Source organism: Frieseomelitta varia, unplaced genomic scaffold (genome assembly GCF_011392965.1).
Source record: "Frieseomelitta varia isolate USP_RPSP 00005682 unplaced genomic scaffold, Fvar_1.2 scaffold_217, whole genome shotgun sequence".
Classification (NCBI taxonomy): domain Eukaryota; kingdom Metazoa; phylum Arthropoda; class Insecta; order Hymenoptera; family Apidae; genus Frieseomelitta; species Frieseomelitta varia.
This window is the reverse complement of record NW_025109939.1, coordinates 81,744-109,450: the sequence shown is the minus strand read 5'-3', so window position 1 is coordinate 109,450 and position 27,707 is coordinate 81,744. Positions and strand designations below refer to the sequence as shown.

Here is a 27,707-nt window from a genome sequence, read left to right as displayed (position 1 = left end):
ATTATTAAACTCACTGACTGCTGATGAGAAAATTATCAATTTTATTTTACTAAAGATAGATAGAATTTTAAAATTTCCTTCAGACGAGATTTGAATGTTTTGACGTAATCTTTGACTTTGATACTGTACAGTATTTTTAAACCCTTTGATTGCTCAATAAAATCAAGTTCAATACTCGAATAAGGGATATACTAAATTAAGAACACGTACATTTACCTTCAAATATGTTAAATTTCCATATGTAATATTTATTCCATATACTTATATATAAGTATTTTATTATCAAGTAATTTTATAATATGTCTATAAGGTAATTTCATTATTAAACTCACTGACTGCTGATGAGAAAATTATCAATTTTATTTTACTAAAGATAGATAGAATTTTAAAATTTTTTTCAGACGAGATTTGAATGTTTTGACGTAATCTTTGACTTTGATATTGTACGATATTTTTTAACCCTTTGATTGCTCAATAAAATCAAGTTCAATACTCGAATAAGGGATATACTAAATTAAGAACACGTACATTTACCTTCAAATATGTTAAATTTCCATATATAATATTTATTCCGTATACTTATATATAACATAAATTTTGAACCTAGAAGAATAACTATTTTATATTATATTAGAATTTATTATTTTATTAAACATTCAAAGGGTTACGAAACAAAAGTCTCAATTTTCAGAAATTCTTGTAATTAACATACATTCAGATAATACATCAATATTTGTATTTTTCATTTTCGCGAAGCAGGTAACCAAAGTTGATCGAATTTCCAGGTGTCCGGACCCGCAGAAACCGTGTTTCGTAGTATATAATCAAGATACGGACAGATTGGAAGCTATTGGCGACGCTGATGAATCCACGGACACTGACGATGGCCCTGTCTCACTATCAGGTAAATTAATCAAATTCTAACCAAATTCTCATTCGAACCAAACAGGAATCATAACATGCTAAACTGATCAATTTGTACAACTCAATCATGAAACATAAAATAACGAAATACAAAAAAAAACTAATAATGAAGTACAAAATAATTTTGATCGTTCAATGACAAGTTCGTCGTCGTCAAAATTTATTTCAGGCGCAATGAGAGGAGCATTGTCGTCCGTCTTGCCATGGATCAGAAACAGCCAATCGATTATGATAAGAGGACCAGCGGGTTGTGGGAAAAGTGCACTGATATCTGTCGTACTTTCTTCGATACGGAACGTCGAGCAATCGACTTTGATAAAAGGTTCGTCTCTGTACGGGCCTCAAGATCTGGTGACCAAGTTGAAACGAGGCTGCGTGCAACTAAATTCCTCCTCCCACGGAAGAACGTACAAACCTAGAAACGGATCCAGGGTCGTTTTGATCATGGAGGACGTGCACCTTGCATCGAACGACTTGCAGGTAGCCTGCCTCGTCTGTCGAGTCATTAAAAAATAAACTTCGTTCGAAATAATTGCGTTACACGAGAATGCGATTTGCTTAGGAACTGGCGCGAGAATTGATTCAAGAAGGAGGATTTCACGAGGAAGATCTGGAATTCGCTAGAGTACCACTGACGATTATATGCACAGCTGATGCGACCACTCGATTGCATCCGAGACTCGAAGCTCTCTTGTCCACTCATTATCTCCCGTAACTATTCTCACGCTGGAATAATTTGATCAATTTTCGGAATAATTTGATCAATTTCCGATCAAGTTTTCGGAATTTCTTGAAACTTACTATTTATATATATATATATATATTATATATTATATATTATAAAATATATAATTTATTATATTTATTATATAATTTAATATATGTTTTTTATATATTACACTAATTATATTATATTATATTTTATATTAATTATATTAAATTATATAATTTAATATATATTTTTATATTTATTATATAATATTTAATATATAATTTATTATATTTATGATATAATATATAATATAGTACTATTAATATATAAATAAATACTATAATACTATTTATATATATATTATATTTTTATAATATATATATAATTTATTATATTTATAATATAATATATAGTACTATTAATATATAAATAAATACTATAATACTATTTATATATATATTATATTTTTTATAATATATATATAATTTATTATATTTATTATATATATAATATTATGATAAATATAATAATGAAAAATAATAATTTTTATTATATATATATTATACATTTTAGTACTACCCAATTGAGAATCTTTCTATAAAAAGATCCAAGATATATATTTTTTCCATTAAATATAAATTCTCTAATATTCTTTAGTAAAGTCTTTAAATTATAATTATCGAATGCTTATGATTATTTTATCTATGGATCCTTCTCTCAGACAGCCTCTGAATTATAAAAATTCATTTTTTTCTTTTTTACGAGAAATATTCCAATAAACGTGAAATGGTACTCTGTCTCAATTTTAATGGCATCAAATTGCACACTTAAATTGTAATTTAATATTGAAAAAAATTCGTCCATTTCGTAAATAGATATCCAAGTTCGAAGGACATGATGGCTATCTTGGAATTGCATCTGAGGGACTCTTTGAAAGGGGATCACGTTATGATCGAATCTTGGATCGCGCAAATGGCACCTGTCATGCTAGACGCATTTCGATCGATCAAATCTTCTTATGGCTCGTCCATCGATTGGACGCCGAAGGATTTGGTCTTGTGGGCAGACAGCTTGAAGTATTATCCCTCTCCGGAGGACGAGTCGAATATCACACGTCATTTACTCGATGCTGGGAAACGTCTGTTCCATCCTAGGTAAGGATATTTTCTCAGCCGATGTGTCCCAGCCTTGAACCTCCAATCTCAATTTTCATTTCTACGATTTTATATATTGAAACGATATTATATATTGAATTTGCATGTATTTATCAGGTGTTTCTTCTGTTAATAATTGTTAGAGATTATAATACATTGATACCTATGTTTCACATTTTTCGTCGAATTTTATGACTCGTGATACTGAAAATTATTCAAACTAAATACACATAGAGTGAAGAGCATAACTGAACCGACAACCGATTGAAAAGGTTTGTTGATATTTTAAACTTTCCAAAATTACAAAGATATTCAGTTAAGTTTATTTTTTTAATATCCGTACTTTGACAGTTCTGAGTTCGTTTCCTCTTTTTTCAAAGGAAAACAGTGACCATTTGCGAGTCCATTTTTGTTTCATATTATGTCGCGAGTGAAAGAATACTTTCATTTTTGAAAATTGTAAAAATTCAAACGTCACTCAGATTATGTAAAACAATATTTTTCATAACTAAATCTACGACTACTTCAAAGATTGAAGTCTTCTCTTAAAACTTGTTGTACGATACTTTTTTCACTATTTTATCGAACGTTGAATATTAGGGTTGAATGAAAATAATTCAAGAAATCCGTAACGTTTCAAGTTTAATAAAATGGCGGAGAAAAATCGTGTAGCGAATTTTAAGGGAAGAGAAAATTTTAATCTTCAAGACTGTGGCAAATTTTGTTGCGAAACAAATTTTTTGATATTTTTACACATTTTTACACGATACCACTCGTTACACGATAGAAAGTTTTCTTCGAAAGAAACAAACTCACGATTGTGAAAGTAGAAAGCTCGCGTTTTAGAATGAGACCAAACAGATCGTCGTTTTTCGAAATTATATATCAGTTTAAATTATCGACAATTTTCCACTGTCACGAATACAGTTACGCTCTTCGTAACTCTTGTAATTGTTATTAGCGTTTGTTAAACGTAATAATAATTTTAACGCAATTAAACATAGTCAAAGTAAATAAAATTAAAGAAAACTCTAGCTTCTATTTCCCGATTTTTACATTTTAATTAAGTAAATTGAAAAAAAATCGAGCTTGTATTTACACTTTAATTAAATAAATTACAGAAAAATCCAGCTTATATTTCCCGATTTTTACATTTTAATTAAGTAAATTGCAGAGAAGTCCAGCTTATATTTCCCGATTTTTACATTTTAATTGAATGAATTACAGAAAAGTCCAGCTTGTATTTCCTGATTTTTACATTTTAATTAGGTAAATTGCAGAGAAGTCCAGCTTATATTTCCCGATTTTTACATTTCAATTGAATGAATTACAGAAAAGTCCAGCTTGTATTTCCCTCTTTTTACATTTTAATTAGGTAAATTGCAGAGAAGTCCAGCTTATATTTCCCGATTTTTACATTTCAATTGAATGAATTACAGAAAAGTCCAGCTTGTATTTCCCTCTTTTTACATTTTAATTAGGTAAATTGCAGAGAAGTCCAGCTTATATTTCCCGATTTTTACATTTCAATTGAATGAATTACAGAAAAGTCCAGCTTGTATTTCCCGACTTTTACATTTCAATTAAATTGAAGAAAAGTCCAGTATTTCCCCTATTTTTACGTTTTTTTTCCTTGACGGCAAAGAGTTCACTTTCGTTCATTCTCGATCGAGCCAGGCTGACGTCGAAAGATCAGGCTCGCTGGGAATCCATTATCCTTTCGAAGACCTCGACGTCGGTGACGGTGGGAGGCGATGTGTACACATGGAAATGTGGAAACAATGAGTTGCTGGCGCTGGACGAGGAACAGTGGCGGAAGGAGATAATTAACGCAGCAGCGAGATGCGCGAGGGAAGGTGATCCGGTACATGCATCGATTTCGTCTCACCTGTTGCACACGGTGGCCGGTAAGCACATTAAATTAACTTAATATTACGTTATTTCCAAACGAGCTTAATCCATCCGATACCCGTTTGTTCAATAACTGTCCACTTTGTAAATTTAACGAGATAACGCCCGCGTGACTGATCGTTTTTATTCCCATCTTTCGTTCGACGGTCGACGTTTACGCGGTCGTTTATTTGACGCGGCGGTTTGTCGTCGATTACGACGACATTTTTGTTGTACCTTTATCAATTCGATTATCGTCAAATTTAATTTCTGGACAATTTTAATTTTAATTTTATTCAGAAATTTTATAACGAATTGAATTTTAATTTTACGACTTTCTATAATTATTCAAGATATATTATTAATTTTAGAAATATCTATATCAATTATTCAAGCATATGTCTTTTCAATGTTATTAACACTATATTTTAATGAATTTGTTTTGTCGTTTATTATTACACAGAGTTACAATTCCGTGTCAAATCTGCAATACCAGCCGATTTAATCGAATTTGGTGTTTATGTAAAATTTGATTGTAACTAAACGGAAATTTCGGAAATTTGATACGGTTAATTTATCTATTAAATTTAGTAATATATTAACTAATTTGATAGAATTCTAGTAACATAATTATATTATATAACAATATATTATATAATATTTATTTTTGTAATATAGTTTTTAGAAATTTAGTAATATATTATTAATAGGATTTTATATTAACAATAATACATTTAATAGTTATAGAGTCCATCAAGTATAAAAAGCTTTTTGAACGAGATATTCTGTATAATAAACACGATTGAATAGCACGAATAGATATAATATATGATGTATGAATAATACTCAACGATTCTCGTTCCATGTTTTCTCAGGTTTGAGTTGGACGTTTGGAACGAATCTGAGGGGTGTGATTTTAATTGGACGACCCGGTGCTGGAAGAAAATCAGCAGTGAGACTCGCTGCCATGTATTCCTCTCTTCGTCTGATAGACTCGGGTCCAGGTACTGTATAAAATTTAAATGCAAAGATAAAATTTATAAATTTCATAAATTTCATAAATCCAACAAATTCACAAATTGCTTCAATTATTAATCTCATTATAGTATCATTGACAATTATAATCTCATACGGTTTACAATTTTTATTTCGAGATTTTTTTCATTCCTACTGTTCCAAAGCATCTATCAGAAGTGTAATTAATATAAATTTCGTGCCACGAAGAAAATTAAAATTCCACTTTTTATAGTACAATTATATAAGAAGAACAAAGTACGCAATTCAATAGAGAAGAAATAAAAACGCGGAGTTTTATTCAAACGCTCGCTGCAGGTTGTAGAATGAGTCTGGCGAGATACGGTTCGGTGCATATTCTACTTAACGTCGTGTGAAGCCTCGTATATATTTCTTTTGCACTTTAATGATCCAATATTAATAGAAAAGTTCCTAAAATAAACGTAAATAGTTTCAGTATTAAATTAATACTAAATTAAAATAATACTAAATAAATGAAACGAACGAGGGTATTAAAATTGATAGAATCTAAAATTGTTAAAATTAACGAAAATTAGTTGAGGTGGTTTTGTTAATGTTAATTATAAAATCATTTTAATTTGATTTTACTGTTAGAAGAGAATCGTTAATAACGAGCAAATAAACGAGTAAATAAACGAGTATTCTCCCATATTTGCCATTGTGTATGTCACGTAATAACTACTTGAGAACTGAATCCCTCAGGTCGTGGTCGAACATCGGTGAAAACGGCAGTTCAAGCCGCTGGAATCGACGGTGAGCCGACTTTGCTTTTGCTAGAGGAGCATCATATGAGGGAAGCTGGCTTGGCTGTTTTGGCCAGTGCAATAGTGTCGAGAGGGGAACTTCCAGGATTATTTACAGTGGAGGAACTCGACGGGTTAATAGCGCCGTTGGCTGACGTAGCAAGAAGAGAAGATTTTTCCAGCATGTTGGAGCAATATCTCTATCATCGTACGTCATATCTCAAACCTCTTCAGCGTCTCCAATAAGACACAGCGTGTGCTGATAGACATATAGTGGCACTCCGGTGAAAATATTGGCGCGTTCTTTACGAAATTTACTGACGGAGAACATAAAAATTAGGAAAATTAGAAAATTAGGAGATTGGACGATTAAGAAATTAAGAGATTAGCAATTTTGGGAAAATTGAAAAATTAAAAAAATTGACTGATTAAGAAATTAAAAGCTGGGCAAATTAAGAAGTCAGAAACTTGCAGAAACTTGAAAAATTAAGAAGTTTAGGAAAATTAGAAAATTTAAAAATTTGACAAACAAAGATGATTGGGAAATTAAGAAATTAGGAATTTAGAGAAATTAGAAAACTAGGGAATCAGAGAAATTAGAAACATTGGAAAATTAACAAAATCGGAAATTTGCAAAAATCGAAAGTTAGAAATTTACAAAGATTAGAAAATTTTAAAAAATTGACAAACTAAGGCGATTGGGAAACTAAGACATTAGGAATTTAGGAAAAATTAGGAAATTAGAAAACTAGGGAATCAGAGAGATTAGAAACGTTGGAAAATTAACAAAATCAGAAATTTACAAGAGTCGGAAGTTAAAAATTTACAAAGATTAGAAAATTTTAAAAAATTGACAAACTAAGGCGATTGGGAAACTAAGACATTAGGAATTTAGGAAAAATTAGGAAATTAGAAAACTAGGGAATCAGAGAAATTAGAAACGTTGGAAAATTAACAAAATCAGAAATTTGCAAAGGTCGGAAGTTAAAAATTTATAAAGATGACAAGATTGGCAAAACTTGGAAATTATTAATTATTAGAAATTATTTGGAAAATTCAGAAACTGAAAGAATTAATCAAAGAGTCAGGAAATTAGAAAAATTAAGAAACTAGAGAATTCGAGAATTGAAAATTAATATCACTATCGTATACATGTATTACAGTGCTTCAACTATATTATACAATTTCACAGGTCTACGCAATTACCTTCGAGTGGCCATAATCCTGGACAGCAAAGAGCTTCGTTCGCCTTGGTTGTCGCGTTCCGGACTTCTCGGGCATTGTGCGTTGATCGGTCCTGGATTTGGCAGCGAATGGTGGTGCTGGGAAGGTGCTCTGACCGAGATAGCCTGCCAGGAAATCGGCCACGACGCCGAGAGCCACGAAGAAACACCGGCTGGCGTTAAAGCGATGGTGAAGGCACATCTCGATGCATCGCGACAGCAGCAAGCTCCTGCTCGATTCTTTGCTCTGCTGCACACTTGGAAGCATCTGCACGTGACTTGGAACGAAGAGGTGGAGCAGAAATTGAACAGTCTCGATGCCGGCGTGGGAAAGTTGAAGGAAGCTGGGGCGCAAGTGGCTAAATTGGAGGACGAAGTTTCGAAACAGCGTCAGGAGCTGGAGGTATACGTTAACGTTGTTAATTTTCACCGAGTTTACTCGCGAATAGCGTTTACTTGATGCAACCTAAACGACGTTGAGACACTGATTAATAATATTTGGTTAATCGATGACGCTGCGTGTACAAAGAGACTATCGAATTTCTCTGCGTTTTATTTGTTTGTTTTCTCTGATCTTTCGTCAAATTTCTTTCTTCTCGCTATTAGATTCGTTATTAGAGATATTGATTAATAGTTTTTGGTTAATTGAATTGGTGTGTAAAGGGATGCATGTTTCTCCGCGTGGAACGAAAGTTCAATTTGCTTTTTCTTGAATTTACTGCCGCGATATTATTTGAGTTGTGACTGTAGTAATTAACAATTTAATTAAAGTATGTATAAAAGGATGTGATATGGTTATTCACGCGGAATAAAATTTTATTGTGTTTTATCCAATGGTTTCCGCCAAATTTACCGCTGTAATATTATTCGTGGTAAGCTGTGTTAATTAAAAATTTTTCATCAATTGATGAAGGTGAACGAATATGCTCCCTCGCCTGAAATAAAATTCTATGTTATTTAATAAAAAGTTTAAATTACGTTGCTTGAAAAATACGCGGGTGAAAAGGTGAATTTTTTTAAAAATTATTCCAATTATTGTTCTAAATTTCGTTTGGTGATTTTTTTTTAAAAAGTATAAATTTTCAAGTTTATTTGAAATTCAAAAATAAAAGTTAAAACTTGAAAGTAATTTTAAAAAATCGTTAATATTGTGCAACGATCTGGAAAAAATGCATTCGATTCGACTATTTCGTAGAGATGAAAAAATTTTTTTAATAATTAATATTGCAACATATGTACATATATATTCAGAATTACCGAATATTAATTGCATTTCCCGCGATGAATTGTAATAATTTTCAATTTCTCAGGCAGAGAAAGGACGTGCCAATGCAGCGCTCGAGCAGATCACCGCGACGATGAGAGGCGCCACGGGTCAGAGAGGCGAAATGGCCAACTTGAAAGCCGAAACCGAACAGGAGAGCACAGAATTGGCTCGCAGAAAGGTGAACACACTGCGCCGTAATAACATTTGCGCGAAAAACATTTTTTCCACGTGACTTTCGTTTCTCAAACTTCTCCTTAGAACTTTCTCGTTTCCTTAAAATTTTCGAGACAGATAAATCACGTTTCCTTCGCACGTACTTGACATCGTAGATATCTCATTTGCTTCAGTCGAGCCAGTCAAGCAAGATAGATTAAATAAATAAGTAAAACGAAAAAACAAAAATTGAATCACAGGCTGAAATCGAAGGAGAATTAGGGAAAGTGGAGCCGTTAGTGGAACAAGCGGCGCAAGCAGTTGCTGGCATCAGCGCTGACGCATTAGCGGAAGTTCGTTCTTTGAGAGCACCTCCAGCGCCTGTCAGAGACGTCCTCGAGGGTGTCCTTCGTTTAATGGGCATAAAAGACACGTCTTGGAACAGCATGAAGACGTTCCTGGCGAAACGCGGTATTAAGGACGAAATAAGGTAAACGCTGTGGCAATTGTGAAGCTCCTTAAAACTTCACTTCGCTTGTTCCAGCAAGTAAAATTCTTTCGCCAGGTGAACGTTGCAAAAAAAAAAAAAAAATTGCGATTCACAGAGTAATTTCATGGTAATTTTATTTTTGGGGGTGGTTTGCTTCAAGAGTTACGAGAGACACAATTTTATATCAGTATTTCAAGGAAAGCACACAATATAATAATATAATAATAATATATATATGATATAAATATTATATAATATTATATATATAAATTATAAATTATAATAATATAAATATTATATAATGTTATATATATAAATTATGATAATATAAATATCATATAATATATATATATATAAATTATAATAATATAAATATTATATAACGTTATATATATAAATTATGATAATATAAATATTATATAATATATATATAAATTATAATAATATAAATATTATATAATATTATATATATAAATTATGATAATATAAATATTATATAATAATGTACACTATATAATACCTTCTGTGTGTTGATACGAGAGTTTATATTGTATTAATTGCTGCTTTTACAGTTTGTTTAAGTATATTGCGTGGGATGAGAAAGCATTTCGTAACTGCATCGCGAAAAATTTTACCCCTATCCTCCTTTTTATAATATAGAACTTAAAAGATACAAATTTCTCGCGTTGAAATAGAGCGATTCAATTTCCAAAATTTGTGACCTCGAGCAGCGATCAGAGACAGATTTGAGCAAAACATTGAAACGTTCGCCTCGAATAAAAATCCTTGAATTGCAAGCAACACTGGAATTTTTGTTCCAACGTATGCCTCGATTCTATACAAAATTATGTTGAATCTATACCCAATATTTATACGGTCGTCGCTGTATATTTGAACGAAAACCTAATCTCATTTCGCAAACAATCAAACGTTCACTTCTGCTTCATCCTGCGACTCGTAAGAAACGCATTGGAAACGACCCGACGAACAATATACTCGTTGATGCCCGTAAGCAGAGCATCTGGGTGTATAAACCACGGGTCGGAGCTGATCGGACAATTCGAAAAACGAGTCTCGCCTGTCTCGTCTGTTTCATCAGCGACTATTCCGACGCGAGAGTTCGGGAAACGTGGTAAACGTCTTTGTTCGATTTAGAACGTGGGACGCGAGAAGAAGCACACCATTGAGTCTGGAGGCGGTTGCCAAGTTGGTCAAGGAGCGGCCGGAGAGTTTCGAGGAGAAAACCGCGAAACGAGCTTCGGTGGCCGCGGCCCCTTTGGCCGCCTGGGTCCTCGCGAACCTTCAATACGGCCAGATTCTTCAGCAAGTCGCGCCCCTCGAGAGAGAGCAACGACAGCTGGCCGAGTACGTGTTACACATCTCCACGTATTTTTCCGTTTTTACTGCGGCTTTTTACGCAAAATGTGAAAGAGACGGTGAAAGAATGCAAACATGTATAATGCTAGTGATGAAGAATTATCTGACATCTAATTTTGTGAGAAAAAGATATCTACTTGTTCGTATTTTGAAGCGCGAGACGATCACGAGCTCAGACAAAATTTGTGATTTTCTTCCTAAGATGATTTGACGTGGGTGAAAATATTAAAAAAATTTTTTTTCATAAACATTCGTCTAGTCAATATCTTGCAATTAAATACGAGAAATGGTAAATGTAAAATGTATTGCAATCTGAAAACTTTGACAGTATTGAAGAATTTTAAAGGATTTGGCACAATGATTATTAAAGGATTTAATATAGTATTATAATGTTACACGATATAGTAATTGAACAGGTTTAATAATACTTGTTGGATACTCAACGATTCCAAAAAAGTATAAAATTAAAGGAAATATTCCCAATTTTATTCCATTTAAATAAAGATTCGTCTTTTAAGCTTCCATTAATAATTTTAATTCTATAATATACTTATTCAATAATTTCAGAAGCTTTATTTATCATTATCGATTAAACCTATATCAAGCAAACTGGCTAAATTCTCTTTCTCTATCATCCAATTATAACTATTCGAGAAGTTTAAAATTTTATTAACAGATAAGACCGTTATGCCATGTGTCATAAAATAATTTTTATTGAAATTTAATATTTTAACGTCGTTATAATTTTATTAATAAAAATCTTCAAATTTTATGTTACGTTGCTTCAATGAATATTGTTACTTCAGACGTTTGTCAGCGGCAGAGGCTCAAATTGACAAGTTAGCAGAGGGGCTGAACACGGTGGAAAGTCGTGTGGCGCAGCTTCAAGAGGAACTAGCGGAACGCTCGAGGGGTGCAGCCGCCCTTCAACTACGTGCCGAGGCAACAGAGGCGAGACTAGCGACTGCAAGAGCCTTGCTTCAGAAATTGGACACGGAGCATCGCGACTGGCAGGCACAATTAGAAAAACTGACCAACAGGAAACAAAAGTTGGACGTCGAGGCTGCTAATGTTGCGTCTTTGCTCGTTTACGAAGTAGGTGGCAACAATTTGTCCTTACGTCGGAACATTGATGTTTGAATGTGATCTAGAAGTGTAGAATAGTTAAACATTTCGTCTGAGTAATCGGGGATTTTAAACTTCAAAGTAAATAATGCAACGCGATTACTTAACAGCTGGTCAAATGATCGGGCTAATTCTAAAATTCGAAATGATTACGATGCTTCTATTAATTTGTAAAGTTGTCTTGAATAATAATATTCTTGAAAAGAAAAAAAGAAGGAAACTAAAGTTACGATCGGCCACAATATTTCTATCAATATTCAACGATTTAAATATCAGGAAATTCGTAGCAAATGATTAAACGTTTGTCGAACAATAATTGAAAGTTCCAGAACTCGAGCCTAATAATAATATTCAAAAGCTAACACCATGTGACAATAGAATCAAACGTATCATTTCGCGAATTCTGACAATCTGCGAACACTTGAAAAATCCACGTTCGAATGCAGAATCTTGGGAAAGATGACAAATGGAAGAAATCGGCCATAGATCTCTTGATTACCGAGAGAGAAAGGCTACTGTGGCGAGCTCAGGGTCTGCCAGCGGACACCGGAAGTCTGGTCGGTGCATCGTGCGCTCTGCGTGGTCCCTTGGTCCCCATATTCATCGATCCGTCCGGTGTGGCAGTGTCGTGGCTGAAAAATAACGTCGGCTCAAGGATGGAGGTCACAAAGCCGGAGGATGCGAAATTTTTGACCACGTTGGAATTGGCTGTACGGTTTGGTAAACCGTTACTGGTGGAGGAACTCGTTGAATTCCCATCGATTCTGTTGCCATTGCTGCGTAGACGTCCCCTGAAACTCGGCGAAAGAACACTGCCCGCGCCTCAAGGCTTCAAACTTTTCTTGGCCACTAGACGAGACAAATTGGATGGTTTCCCGAAGGAAGTCGACGCTGTTCTGTTCAAAATTGCTCTCGGCGCTGGTACCAAGAGTTTGGCCGAGAGATTCGTCGAGAAGGTAAGGAAAATATTGAATTTGGTGGTTTTACAGTCGATAGATATATTTATTTTAATATGATATATATCTATTAATATATATCTGTTATTTATTATATATCTATTAATATATATCTTATTTAATATATATATATGTGTGTGTGTACTTTTTTTTATTATCTTAAAATTTGAAATATTAACTAAACTGAATTAGATTGATTCTGTTTCACACTTGGCTCTGTCCAATTTTTCCTATTCTCTCTTCTCCATTTAATGACCAAAGTTGACACTGTCTTCGTGCCTGCATCCTATCTTTCTCTCTCACCCTCGCACCCTTGATATTATATTATTTTCAAAGTGTTTCAAAGGCCACTCGTATGCCTACAGCTTCCATAAATTTGATCTGCGCTAGATTTTCGCTTTCCTGCAAAGATTTCATTTAGATTTTACAATTCTCTTTTTAGAAATTCCAGTTGAAATTAATTTTGCAATATAAATACACTTTCTGAAACTAAAATATTCACTAAGTACATAAGTACATTTGGGGTACAAACGCGCACTTCTCACCTCGAAGCTCGAAAAAGACGGCAAAAAGAAATTGTACATCTGTAATCTATGATTCTGACGTGAAAAAAAAAACAGAGAGGTTTCAACTCTTAGAGAAATTTTCAAGGAAAAATATACGTTGACTCTCTTATCTGCTGCGTGATATGCAAGTATCGTAGAAAAATGAAGTATAGATCGTAAATGTAGAAGCATTACGCTTCAAAATAAGCTCAGAAATAGAATTTCGTACTTTGGGGACGTTTGCGGATGTTTGTGCAGGATGAAATGATCTTCGACTAGAATTTTTCTCTATTGACACTTTTATTGGCTATGTTAGAAGCGCGGAGACTATCTTCGTTAGCGTATGTATCGCAGATGTTTCTTTATCGTACTCCCTGACGGCCCGAATTTCTCTCGTGTTCGTTTCGTATGGCTGCTCGGCTTTTTCTTTGAGAGTCCTCGACGTGTTGCCGTACTGTCCTTTCTGCGACTGTCTGCATTCGGTGGCGGTGCTGCGTGTGTATCAGCGCATCTCCATTGCCACCAATCTACATGCTGTGGTGGCCAACAACTGTTGTTGTGGCATCTCCTTCCTCGATGTTGCATCCTTCGATGAACGTCTGCGTCCTTCCTGATGTTGCATCCTCGCTGGTGTGTGTCGCCGTCCTTTCCTTTTGTTGTTGATGTTTCTCGATTTTGCTTGGTTGCCGTGTTCACATCATTCGTCGGGCGATCACTAGTTGAATGGCGTTAGTATATGTCTATGGTATATACATATTTACACTATTTACAATTAGTGGGAGGATGGAGGAAGGAGATGGAAGAATAGGATTTAGGTGATGGGTAAAAAGGTTGTGCGTTTCGTCTCAGAATCGCTGCCTAGACTCATCCAATGGGACTGATGGCAGCCGACCTCTTTTACCCCAGACGCTTTGTTGTTATAACTACTCGCTTATAGGCTGGACGACGGTCCACCAACCCATCCTAGCGGTGTTCCGCACTCTGCTTGCTTAACATCGAATATCGTTAGATTTCGACGCTAGGCGCACAGCCACTTGCGGCTTGTACAAGTCGGTGTTCGAAACTCGTACTCGAGGGACTCTAGGCCGCTACAGTACGATTCCCTTTCGCAGAGTTAAAATAGCTTAAAAATCAGTGTGCAATAATATTTAACATCAATTTTATTGAACTGTATCATCTGCAAATATTCGAGATTCGCCAATTTGTAGGACCGAACACCGCGTTCACTTCGAGAATTTCGATCCAATTACTTTTTAAGCAGGAAAGATAGAAAAAAACGCAATCGTAAAATTTCGAAACGATTTCACTCACAAAGTACAGCCACGTTACTTCCACTATCGCGTTATTCGGAAAATCCTATCAAACTTGTCGCCAGAGACGATTTCTCTTCCCTGATTTCTCCTTCCACTAGTGGAATATCAAAAAAAGAAAGAAAAGAAGAGAAGAGGAGGGAAAAAGAAAAAGTGAAAAAGAATCTGTTCGAACGACAACTCATTTCGAGTGGCCCGACAATGAAATTGGAAAACTTCTCTGAGCGATGAGAGATCGAGAGTCTGGTGGAAAGTAAAATACCAGAGTTAAAGATTAATTGCTTCGTCGATGGACGGAGGGGGGCAGGTTCTGTTGAAGGAGACGCCGGAACTGGCGACACAGAGGAAGGAGGCATTGGAACGCGAAGAAAAATTATCAGGGGAACGGGACACCGCGAGATTGGATCTGTTGGCGCAGCTGGCCACGGCCAGAGGTCAAGATCTCCTTCAGGAGTCTGAAGGATCGCACGGTGGGCTTTTGTCATCGTTGGAAGCCACTCAATCGAAAGCCAAGGAAATAGCTGTTGCACTTGAGGAGAGCCGACGAAGCTTCGAAGATGTTACCAGGTTCGTTATTAAATTTGATCAAAATTTTTACTAAAAAAAAATCTAATATAAATATATTAATTATATATTTATATATATAATATATAAATATATAATCAATATAATAACAATTAATTATATATATATAATAAATTAATAATAATATATCATATATATTTAATTTATATATTTATATATATTTGATCAAAATTTTTACTAAAAAGAACTAATATATTAATTATATATTTATATGTATCAATATAATAATATAGTAGAAATATAATATAAATTGTTCATGGGATCCTCTTAGTTGACAAGTGGATTAAGTCCTCCTTCTTAACGTTTTATAATAATTAATGTAAAATAAATTGAAAACAGAATGTAGGTTTATCGTAAGAAAACAAAACGGAAGAATAATATTTACGACGATATGTAACTTGAGAGAAAGATACATTCTTTTGAGTAGTAAAATGGTAAGATGACGAACAATCAAATGTCATTATTTATTCACGATGTAAAAATTGACTGTTATTTTTCATCAATCAAGAGTCGATATTGAATTGATAAAATCAAAAATTGATAAATGAAATAAATATGATTTTTGTTAATTTTGGACCTTACACCACTCGCCAATTGAAAGACTCATGTATAATAATTACAATCGGGAGCAGTTAATTTAGTAGTCAGATAATTCAAAACTAAATAAATTTGAATAAAATTTCTCTTTTATTCAAAAGATTCATTTGTAAAAGAATGTATAAAGTAATAATATATAAATATTCCAATTACGAAAATAATATTTCAAAGTGTAATTAGCTATATTTACGAGTGAAACTTGTAATTTGTAACGGTCATGTTTCTCCAGAAAAATTTATTTCACCCGAGAAGAAAATCGTGTTTCATATTTCTGAAACGGGAGTGCGTACATGTGTAATTCTGAGCGAGTGAAAATTTTGAATAAGAAAGGAGAAACCATTCATTAAAATGGATTTAAAATGCCACTTATCAATTGCTAAACGTACGCATAATTACAATTTGCATTTTGATAACTGCAATTTGAAAAATAAAAAGGAAACTTTACAACTTGTATCTTTTTCATGGGTAACAACTTGTTGCAGCTAATTTTATCGTCTCTCTGCGAAAGCGAAGAAATTATCACTTGCAGAGGTGTGGAAACTGTGTACTTTGTAGAACTTATACGTGCTTCACAGATAATCTGCTCCCACATGAAGCAGCAGCATTATTGGAATTAAATATACCACTCGTGTAAATCCAGAAAGTGATTAACAGATTAATATGTTCCATGCGTGTTACATATGTATAAACGTGTTCCATGCTAAATGTACCATTCACGTTGAATTTCATCGTTATCATATCTAACAGAAAAGTGTACAAAATCCAATGAACACTGTTAGGATTAGTTCTGTCAAATTAAAGTTAATCTCTTTAATAATGATTAATTTGAGCAAAATCGTATTGAATATTTTTCTACCTAGAATGAGAAATTATTTTTGTATCAAGAGTCGGTTTCAAAAAGTAATGTTGATAAATCATCAACACACCGCAAAAGTTTAGTAAGAATTAAATTATTTTACATTTCGCTCTATAAATATGTGAATAAATGAAAATCTGCTTCTAACATTTATATGTTAATAATTTTATAATTATATTCTTATATAGAGAAACAGAACGTAAATAAAAATCAAGTAATTTCAGCTTTAATTGAAAGAAAATTCAACAGACTAGCCACGATTTGCAAAATAACGTAAAATTTAAATTAAAAACTTCTCAAGGACCGTATTATTTTGCAAAAATCAGTCGAAATTTCCCGAGTTTTTCTTTTAGCAAATGATTGTTATACCATAACACGTATCACAATAAAATTACAGAACGGTGGTATTTTAAAAAATACCGCCCTTCTAGAAAACTTCAATTCGTAATCTAACAATTTTTCGTGTTCACAAAAAAAATATATCTAGTCGAATATATCGATTTTGCATAAATTCAATCGATAAAGTAGAATCGTGTTAACAAAATAGTGTGAAATATCAAGCACAAATTACATATCGTCAGTATCAATAAACTTCGCAGACGTTCGAAGTAAATGTCGTTGAAATTCATCTTTCGTAGTTTATGCAATATTTTTGCTTGAAATTTGAAGTTTCGCGAACGTGCTGATCAAAGTTTCCACGGTTTCACTGCCCCGATGTACCCACCCCCTGCACGTGAAAGTTTTTTAATTCGCAAAAACCTTGAGATTCATCGGGCAACTTCCTTTTATAAATATTCACTGTCGCGAGACGAGTTTCTGAAAAAAAAGGGAGAAAGTTTCGCAAGAGTCGGGATAGTCGTAATTGGAACGAAGCTTCAATTTTTCATCCCAGCTTCATCTGTACCATACGATGTTCACAGGAGAGCCAAAGAGCATGAGAAATTAGCCAAATTCGCTGCAAACTTGTACAAAACTGTAAGAGGACTCACCGCATTGAATCCACTGTACGTGTTCTCGGCGGAAGCTTTCACTGATATTTATTTAGAGGCGGAAGATTACAGGAGATCGATACTGTCTCAAGACAAAAGGGAACAAGACAAGCTGATCGAGAAACGGTACGAGTCTTCCTCGAGGAAGTAGCTGTTAAACGAGACTTTTAAAATTTCTACATCAAAACTTAGACGATAGAAGACTACTTTAATTTGAAATTGCGTAATTTATATCAACAGTGATTTATAATTATTTCAACAGTAACAATTGCAGTATTATTTTGATGGTGATTTTTTTATATTAACCTCTTGCGCTGACAACTGGTTCGCGGACCATAACGAGTGACCAAACCGTACACAATAATTCGTCGCTTTCTTTTTCTTTTGAACTCGTCAGTATATTATCACTGGATAGAAATTATTGAGAAGTAATAAATTTATCATTTGTTTTGCCTGAGTTATACTTGAATATACTTAAAACTGAAGAAATATTGCAATTTGGAACAAAAAATTCTCGACGTATGTTATCCTAGCGCAAGAGGTTAAATGACTTTTAATGTTCGTTTTTAATTTTCTGTTTCATCTTATATTTATATCCTCCGTGACAAATATTGATCAACGAAATTCCAGTAAATGAAAAATTCCAAAGTTCAACCGACTTCTAGAAGGTTACTGAAAAAAAAAAAAAAAAAACTTTAAAAGAAATTCGAGACATTCGAAAATTGAGCTGAATATCCTGCCCTGCCAGAGAAAATAAAATAATAAGAACGAACGAGCGACGCGATTTCTTGAATTAACGAATTCTTCAAACTCAACAAGCCTCGTCAACTCAAATTGCAGGCTGATAGCTTTGACTCTTCATTATTGCTCGAGGGCCGTGTACAGGGAGCATCGATTGCCAGTCGCGTTGCAATTGGCGCTTTCGTTAAACTCCGTGCCAGACGTCGAGAGAAATTTCTTATTGGGCGAAATCCCTTTAAACGACGACGAGGATCCCGACTACAAAGTACCTGACTGGGTGCCGGAGGAACGGCGTCTATCAGTCCGGGCGTTAGCCTCGTCGTTCCCGCAAGTAAGTTGTCAATCTATTTGCAAATTGCAGGCATTATTGAACTGCGATTCCCTTGGAACTCATGGCAGGTAGCTGCGAGGATGAAGCAATCCTGGTTGAACGACGTCAGCAATATTTACGCGGAGAGCAACTTAACCACGTTCCAAAAAATTTTACTGATAAAGACTCTACGTCCGGACTATTTGCACACAGCTCTCTCGAAACTGGCCGCTGAAGTATTGGGTAACACGATCTTCTGTTAATAAATTAAAAAATGATAAATAAATAAAAGGTCTGACGACCAATTTTAGATTTCCTTCTTTCTTTTTTTCTTTTTTTCTTACAATTGCTCGAGAGATTCTTGTAATCAAAATTAACGTTGATTTCGCTTTACTTTAATTATCGTAATATTTTTTTAATTATAATGATCTGTATGTAGAGTATGTTGATATGTGTTAAAGGTTGTTCCGAGATTTACAAAAAAATTAAACTCGAACAATTCGACTTTACATTCATGGTTTCCTTTTTCTTTTTTTTTAAATAGCGCACAAAATTACCCTGTTTCGTAAATAAAGCACGATATTATTTCCTTCTCATCATTATTATTCTACTGTTTCGTGTTATTTTACTTTATTTCACTGTCGTCATCTTTTTAATTTCTTTTCATCGATCTTTCCTTTCCTCAATGGAGCCTTCCTGTTAAATAAATAAATGATTTCAAAAGTCAAAGAAATTATTTAAATATTGCTAAGGAATTACAAAGAAATTGTTTGTTTAAAATATATTTATAAGCATTCTGATAGAATAGAATCGACACTTTACGTTGTTGAAATATACAGGGTGTTTCGTAACTTGTGAAACTCCGGGAGCTGATTGTACGCCTAAAAATAATGAAAAAAAGTCATATAAATATATGTCCTATCTGTCTTCGTTCATGACATATAATGAATTTTATAAACTAGAGCAAACTCTAGTAAGCTAGTTTTACCAGGGATGGTACATTCAATTTTCATAATAATCATAATTGGGATGAAGAAAACCCACATGTTATTGTGCATTCAAGACATCAACACCAGTTTAGTTTAAACGTATGGGCAGGAATAATTGATAAATTTTTCACCGGACCTTTTTTTCTTGATGGGAAACTAACAGGCACAAAGTACGTTAATTTTTTGAGCACGCGTTTGCACGAAATATTAGAGGAAGTTCCAATCAATATTAGAGTTCGTATGCGGTTTATGCATGATGGAGCTCCGCCGCATTTTAGCCGAGTGGCTAGGCAATTTTTAAATCGACACTTTGCAANACGCAACATCGATTGAACATGCTGAAATACTACGAAATAGAATAGAGCAAGGCTTCCGACAAATTCGAGAAACATCAGGAATGATAGAGAGAGTAACCAGATGAATGACAAAACGCGTGCAGGCTTGTCTTCAAATGCAAGGTGGTCATATCGAGCATCTTTTGTAAAAGTAATTGAAACAGAAAATTCATTGTATCTCATAAACGAAGACAGATAGGACATATATTTATATGACGTTATTTTCATTATTTTTAGACGTACAATCAGCTCTCGAAGTGGGTCCCACAAGTTACGAAACACCCTGTATATTTCTGTACCTTTGTATATTACGTACCTCTGTATATTTCTTACCTTGTAATCTCTTCTTTCTCTGAAAAGGTGTGAAAGATTTGGCGCCACCGCACTGGTCCCTGAGAAAGGTAGCCGAGAACGAAGGTACATATCCGGTGCTGTTACTTCTGTCACCTGGAGCTGATCCCGGTTCCGAGTTGAGAGCATTAGCCAGTAATCGGGTCGCATCGGCCACAGGATTCGTCGAAGTGTCTCTCGGACAGGGTCAAGTTGCTCAGGCTGAACTATCACTGGAGAATGCTTGCCGGTAAACGTACCTTTCTCTCTCGGCTGACAGAGTATGAAATCCAAATTTCAAGCTTCCCGCGAGTTCTACATACAGTTTTACGTTTGAAGAAAAATTTACAATTTCATTCTCGATATAATCTCTTCCTAGATCTGACGTGATTGAAGAACTGAAGAGATTGATATTGGCGTGATTCGAAGTAAAAAGTTATTGTCGAAGCGCGGATTCCACGCATTTTGAAAACTTCCATGAACATTGCCATATAGAAGAAGTAGAACTTACTTACTGTGCATTATAATTGGGCTATGGGCACCTTTATGCATTTATGGAAATTCGAAGATGCAAAAATATCCAATATTAATTGTAATTCTGTGTAGAAGAAACAACTCTCTTATTTAGATTAGTTCGTTCTTTTAATTATATTCATAATATTTATATGTTATATTTTTAATTAATTATATTTATTATATTCATAATTAAAGAAGTCATAATCTAAGTATAACATATTCTACTTTGGATATTTTTATATCTCAGTTTTCCAAAAATGCGTAAAACCCATTATATTTTATTTTTTCTATTTTACATGAAATTCTAAAAATTCCAAAGAAAGAGAAGGTCGACATTATAATACTTATTAATACGAATTACGCGATAAAACTACGAAAGCGAATATTATGGCTAATTTGGTATTTCCCCGCGAAGAATATGGCCTAAGGCCAAAATCTTGCGTCTTTAGAACAGTGTGGTATTAGAGGAGATAATGAGGCGACGATCTTACGTTTACACAAGAGGTTCTTATACATTGTTATAATAAGATCTCAAAGGCATTGTTCGACTTTGTCACGTTCGTTGGCGGAAATTGGATCCAGAGATTGTAAACCGACTAGATCGCTGACGTATTATAATATTACGCGTCCATTAAACATCTATAAAGTGATAAAATAACATCGAACCTTCCACTTTTGTGGATTTAATCTGCAAATAATTAGAGATACCTTTCCCTCGTGACTTTTCTTTCATTCGTCATTTAAATTACGTTACATGCTCTAGAAATTTTCCCGGGATGCTGCGCCGTAAAAAGTTTCACAACTCGTTGAAAATTTCACAGTGTTACAATAAGTTTAAAGTTTAAATTCGGTAAAAATTGAGAAAGTCAAAGGTTGAACGCAGAATCGTCAAAATGGCAAAATGAAAGCTAAATCAGTAGAAACGAAGGAAACCAATCGAGTTCGTTCGAATTCGAACTTTGTCACGTTCGCTAAAAATTAAAAAGGAAAAAGAAAAAATGAAAACTTCACTGTTTCAAACCTCAATGCAACAGCCGCTCTGTGTTTCTGAAAATACACTGCTCACAAAAATTAGGGGATAAAATATTACGTCGTTTGCTTTTCTGATGTTCTTGTTTAATAAAAAAAAAATAAAGTGCCTCCTTTCTTTTGTCGCTTCATATTCATTTTGAAATTTTTATTAGCAGTATAATATACTATAAATAATAAATAAATATATAATAAATATACTATAATACTAAATACTATATTATAATAAATATATAATATATAATAAATAAATAAATATAATTTTTGTGAGCAGTATAATATACTATAAATGATAAATAAATATATTATATTATAATAAATATATAATATATAATAAATAAATAAATATATTATATTATAATAAATATATAATATATAATAAATAAATAAATATATTATATTATAATAAATATATAATATATAATAAATAAATAAATATATTATATTATAATAAATATATAATATATAATAAATAAATAAATATAATTTTTGTGAGCAGTATAATATACTATAAATAATAAATAAATAAATATAATTATTGTTAGCAGTATAATATACTATAAATAACGAATAAATATACTCTATTAAATATATAATATATAATAAATAAATAAATATAATTTTTGTGAGCAATACAATATACTATAATATAATAAATAAATATACCATAATATAAGTACAATAAACTGAGATTTAGATTGAAATTCAATCACGATCATCCGTTCTGATTTCGGTCGAACAGAAACGGAAGCTGGATACTCCTCAGCAACCTGCACCTAGCCCTCAACTGGCTTCCCCGACTGGAGAGCCTCCTCAGATCGCTCTGGTGCAAAAAAAATCCCGCGACGAGGATCTGGTTAACCACGGAGGAGTGCGTAGGATTCTATCCGAGCCTCGCCGGCCTCTGTTTGAAGCTCGCGTACGAGCCACCGGAGGGTGTGAAGAGAAACGTGAAACGATCGTTGCAGCAACTGCACCAGAAGCACCGAAGAGACGTGAACGTTCCCGGCAGCCTGTTGCTGTCGTGGCTGCACGCAACGCTCCAGGAACGAAGGAAATTCGTTCCTCAAGGCTGGATAAGGTCGTACGAGTGGAACGAGTCCGACCTCGAGGCCGCCTACGAATTGGTGGTGAAAGAAATGGCGGAGTCCGCGATGAGCAGGGGCAAAGACGGCGATTGGCAGACTGGTAGGGGACTGTTGGACGTGGCGATTTATGGCGGTCGTTTGCAGGACGATTACGATATGAGAGCGCTGTGCTCGATTGTCCGTGACGTTTGGAGCTGCGAGGTGTTCCGCGGCCAGAGGAAATTGGCCGGTGTTCTGAAAGTGGTTGATGGCTCGTTCGAGGAAGTGGCCAAGAGTCTCGAGACCGTTCCGGATAATGACTCGCCCAAAGAGTGCTTCGGATTGCCGGCGAACGCGCACAGAGCTTGGGAGAGGACCGCTGCCGAGGCTGCGCTGTCGCATTTGAAAGGTTTGTTGACAGTGAAACTGTGAAACGGCAGAGAATTCGATACGATACAGAAGAAGTTCGCGAAATGGAGTTTTTCGTGGTATTTAGTAGATAAAAAACAAATTTACTTCGTTCGATCTTTATAAAGATGTAATTTTGTGGTAGTTAGTAGATAAAAACAAATTTACTTCGTTCGAGCTTTATAAAGATATAATTTTGCGCGGGTAGTGTTGGGATGGATATTCACGTGATCGTCTTGAATATCACGTATTGATACTACGTTTGATTAAAAATATTATTTTATAAAATTTTTATCTATATTTAATTTTTATTTTTATTTTTAAATTTTAATGACAATATATAAGTACATTTTAATGACAAAATTTAAGTATATATGGATTATCAAATTAAATAACAAATTTCCCCTCAAATGATTAAAAGGCCGCCATATTACTTTATTTTAATGATTCAACATTTAATTATAAAAATTTTATTCTTAAATTAATATAATAGGGTATCTAATCCTAGTTTGTTATTCAATTTTAATATAAAAATTTAGACTATTAATATTAATTTAAATTTCACCTAAAATTAATAAATTTAACAACATATTGAGTTGTTTTCAAAGATATGAAGAAACTTTGTTGAAACAAAAATTATAAAATTAATATTGTTTTAATAGGTACATAAGTACATGCATTTTAATATACACATAAATATGTACACGAGTTAATAGTGTTTTAGTATGTTAATATAGCTTTTTTATAGACAACGTTTATATCATTTCATTTAAAAAAAAAATCGGAAATAACCTTGAACTGATCTCGTATCCTTCCTAGCTGCAAAAAAAAAAAAGAAAGAAACAGTCCATTTATTATAACTCCCTTTATACTAAACAATTTTTGTTAAATATTTTCATATTTTCGAAAACAACGGAGGAATTCTGCGCAATTCAGCATCGCTTTAATAATTTAGAACGAATTGTATTTTTCCGATTTCACGTCGGATTTTTCTAAAAATCATTTCACCTTGTTTCTGTTCCGTTTTAATTTACTCTGATGCTAGAGCACGAAGCTTGTCAACTTGTTTTCTTTTTTTTTTTTTTTAAATATCGACAGGTATTTTGATCAAAGTGTCTGTCAACGACGGCAGGGGCAGCAAGAAAACGGAAACGAAAATTCAGAGAGACTTGAAAGAGCTGATCGATCGGCACGTGTCGATCTTTGGATCGTCCACGGCCATGGAGCAACACCGTGATAGTAACAACCCGTTGCAAAGTTTCTTTGTCGACGAGATGAGTCTGACCAAGAGGACGTTGAATCTCATTCGCGCTGACGTGGAAACCTCGCGTCTCGAGGACGCTAAGGTTTAGTTATTAATTAACTTTTTAAAATTAATATTCGAACCTTGAGACCTACGTCAATTCAATCTCTTTTAAATTAAGAAAGGATCCAGAAAAGTTGATAAACTAAGTTGGTTTAAAAAATTAATTTAGTTTATTATATCATTATATATTTATATTTATTATATTATATATATTATTATATATTTATATTTATTATATTATATATATTATTATATATTTATTTATATTATATATTATATATATATTAATATATATTTATATTTATTTATATTCATTTATATTTGTATTATATTTATATTTATTTATATTATATATTATATATATTATTATATATTTATATTTATTTTTTGTTTATATTATATTTATATTTATTTATATTATATGTTATATATATTATTATATATTTATATTTATTTTTTGTTTATATTATAGTTATATTTATTTATATTATATATTATATTTATTATATCATTTCCAATTTAAAATTGGAAGATTCAAAGGACCTGGAGAAAATTTCGGAAAAATTTCCGCAAGATTTCGAAGGTTACGGGAGAATTGCTCGAACTTTGGACAAATTTTTCTAGACTCCCGCACGCTGGATGGGAAACTGGAGATACGGGCCGAAGGAAGCTCTCTCTTTCGTTAAAGGATTATTGTCCAGGTACCAGGCTTTGGAATCCATCTTGGCCATTTCCTCGTCTGTGGTCGACATGTCGCGGCTGGCAAGGCCACGTGCGTTCCTGACCGTTCTCAAGCAACACACCGCGCGCGAAACGCGCCAACCTATGGAGAATCTCCGGCTTTGCGTGAACTGGCTTGAAAATCGGAGGAACGACGACTGGAAAATATCGTTGATCATCGAAGGTCTACTGATATCTGGTAATTTCGTTCGTTCAATGATTAATTCGTGTGCTTTCACTTCGGAGAGGATTCGGGAATCCCATGAATATTAATTTCTACGAATTCGGCTGTTTTCGATCTGCGATATTAAGTTGTGCGATAAATTCGTTGAATATTAAAGATACTATATTATAGAAACTGTTTGTTTACATCATCCGCAATGGACAATATGCATGATTCGTTCATATGCTAAATAGAGGGGCACGTATGTACATACGTAATAAGTATGTTAAACGCTGTTTATAATTGTATTACTTGATGACAAAAAATAGAAAGAAACCAGGTGCCATAAATATTTCATGCACAGTATGGAATTGGAAATAACATATAATTTCGAGATACTGAAGGGATATATATATTGGACTTGCGATTGTCGAACTAATTTAATCAAATTTATTATACTATAATAATGGAATATTCGTGATTCACAAGCGGGCGCAGCAACTTTTTGACAAAAGAGCTTTGAAAAAATTACTCGACTCGTTTATAAAGAATGATCAACCATACATTAGATACCATACGTGTCAGCGAACAAATTTATTTCACAACCTGACGATAAGAATAACGACGAAATTAATTCGAGAAAATAGGAGAAATTTTACGTGGAAAGAAAAAAATCGAAACGAACGCGAATTTTTGTTCAATTGACGTGAAATTTCTTCGATATTCAGGAGCTCTGATAGAAGATGGCGTCCTGAAGGATCTCGATGCGAATGCAGCGTCCGTTGCGACCGCGCCCAGCTGTCAAATCGCATTCTTGCCAGAGAGTTACAACGACGACCAAGGGAGAAACAAAACGCTGAATGACTGTCTGGAAAATAGAAATCCGGACGATACTCTCAACGTCCCGGTTTACGCGAATTCGCAAAGAGATGCGTTAATCTGCTCACTTCCGGTTGGATGTCGCAGAGAGGATCACGACGACTGGCTACGACGAGGGATCGCTTTTCATCTAAAATTAATTTAGTTTTATTTGAATTACAAATAGCCGTGCGATTGCATTGCTAATTAAAGGTATGATTTATGCAAAATGATTTGCATATCATAATTATAACTGTGAAACGTAATTTACTATTCTGCAGTATACTGTTAATTGTTCTACTTAATTCATATATCGATACCAGGAATCTAGCAACGCCAAATAACAATCGAATTTGTTTGTCCAGTAACACGTTGTAATTATTTTAATTATCTCAATTGTTGAATTCCAATCAAATATACACTATAATATAAAATGAGAGACAAATGGGAGCGACTACTTTGAAACGTTAGAAACACGATTTCTATATCTGTTTGTCCAGTGGCGCTGTCAGTTTTGTTTCTACTTGGGAAATTACGAACGAGAATAATAACTGAAGGACACTGGGAATAATCGAAAACGTTTACGTGAAAAATATTTCGACAATTGGAAAATGCAGATTTCTATGTTTCTGCGAAAATATTTGAATCGTCTGTCTAGTGGCACTATTGTAATTTCTATTGCCGCTTGGAAAATTCTAAACGAGAAACGCGATTGAAGTGCAGTGTAAATATTCAGAAATGAATATGGAGAACTATTTCGAAGATTTAAGAACGAAAGGATCATATTTCCATAATAACAATATCTGATATTTGTTGTGTTTTTATTCCAAACGAGAATTGTAATTAAAATACAGTGGGAATATTCACTCACAGAGATACATACGAACAACGTTCAGGAAATATTGTAATTATAGAAAATTAGAAAATTCATAAAAATGATCATAGTTATTTACGTAGTAATATTATTATTCTTTCTCGTTTAGAAAATTCCAAACAAGAATTAT

The 27,707-nt window shown here is 33.7% G+C and overlaps 1 protein-coding gene across 1 annotated transcript in view; it reads left to right on the top strand.

Moving 5' to 3' along the window:
* LOC122527429 (cytoplasmic dynein 2 heavy chain 1) overlaps nucleotides 1-27,153 on the top strand; it is a 47,490-nt gene extending 20,337 nt beyond the window's left edge. Inside the window, exons 24-45 of the mRNA XM_043651622.1 lie at nucleotides 786-904; nucleotides 1,094-1,404; nucleotides 1,487-1,635; nucleotides 2,512-2,790; nucleotides 4,468-4,697; nucleotides 5,556-5,684; nucleotides 6,418-6,666; nucleotides 7,651-8,084; nucleotides 8,992-9,126; nucleotides 9,362-9,591; nucleotides 10,747-10,956; nucleotides 11,775-12,063; nucleotides 12,540-13,049; nucleotides 15,212-15,471; nucleotides 17,863-18,057; nucleotides 18,772-19,003; nucleotides 19,072-19,225; nucleotides 20,667-20,886; nucleotides 22,924-23,657; nucleotides 24,755-25,002; nucleotides 25,587-25,881; nucleotides 26,574-27,153. Coding sequence (XP_043507557.1) covers nucleotides 786-904; nucleotides 1,094-1,404; nucleotides 1,487-1,635; nucleotides 2,512-2,790; nucleotides 4,468-4,697; nucleotides 5,556-5,684; nucleotides 6,418-6,666; nucleotides 7,651-8,084; nucleotides 8,992-9,126; nucleotides 9,362-9,591; nucleotides 10,747-10,956; nucleotides 11,775-12,063; nucleotides 12,540-13,049; nucleotides 15,212-15,471; nucleotides 17,863-18,057; nucleotides 18,772-19,003; nucleotides 19,072-19,225; nucleotides 20,667-20,886; nucleotides 22,924-23,657; nucleotides 24,755-25,002; nucleotides 25,587-25,881; nucleotides 26,574-26,869 — 5,908 coding nt within the window. The 3' untranslated portion in view covers nucleotides 26,870-27,153. The remainder of the gene's footprint in view (nucleotides 1-785; nucleotides 905-1,093; nucleotides 1,405-1,486; nucleotides 1,636-2,511; nucleotides 2,791-4,467; nucleotides 4,698-5,555; nucleotides 5,685-6,417; nucleotides 6,667-7,650; nucleotides 8,085-8,991; nucleotides 9,127-9,361; nucleotides 9,592-10,746; nucleotides 10,957-11,774; nucleotides 12,064-12,539; nucleotides 13,050-15,211; nucleotides 15,472-17,862; nucleotides 18,058-18,771; nucleotides 19,004-19,071; nucleotides 19,226-20,666; nucleotides 20,887-22,923; nucleotides 23,658-24,754; nucleotides 25,003-25,586; nucleotides 25,882-26,573) is intronic.
* Nucleotides 27,154-27,707: the final 554 nt, after the last annotated feature.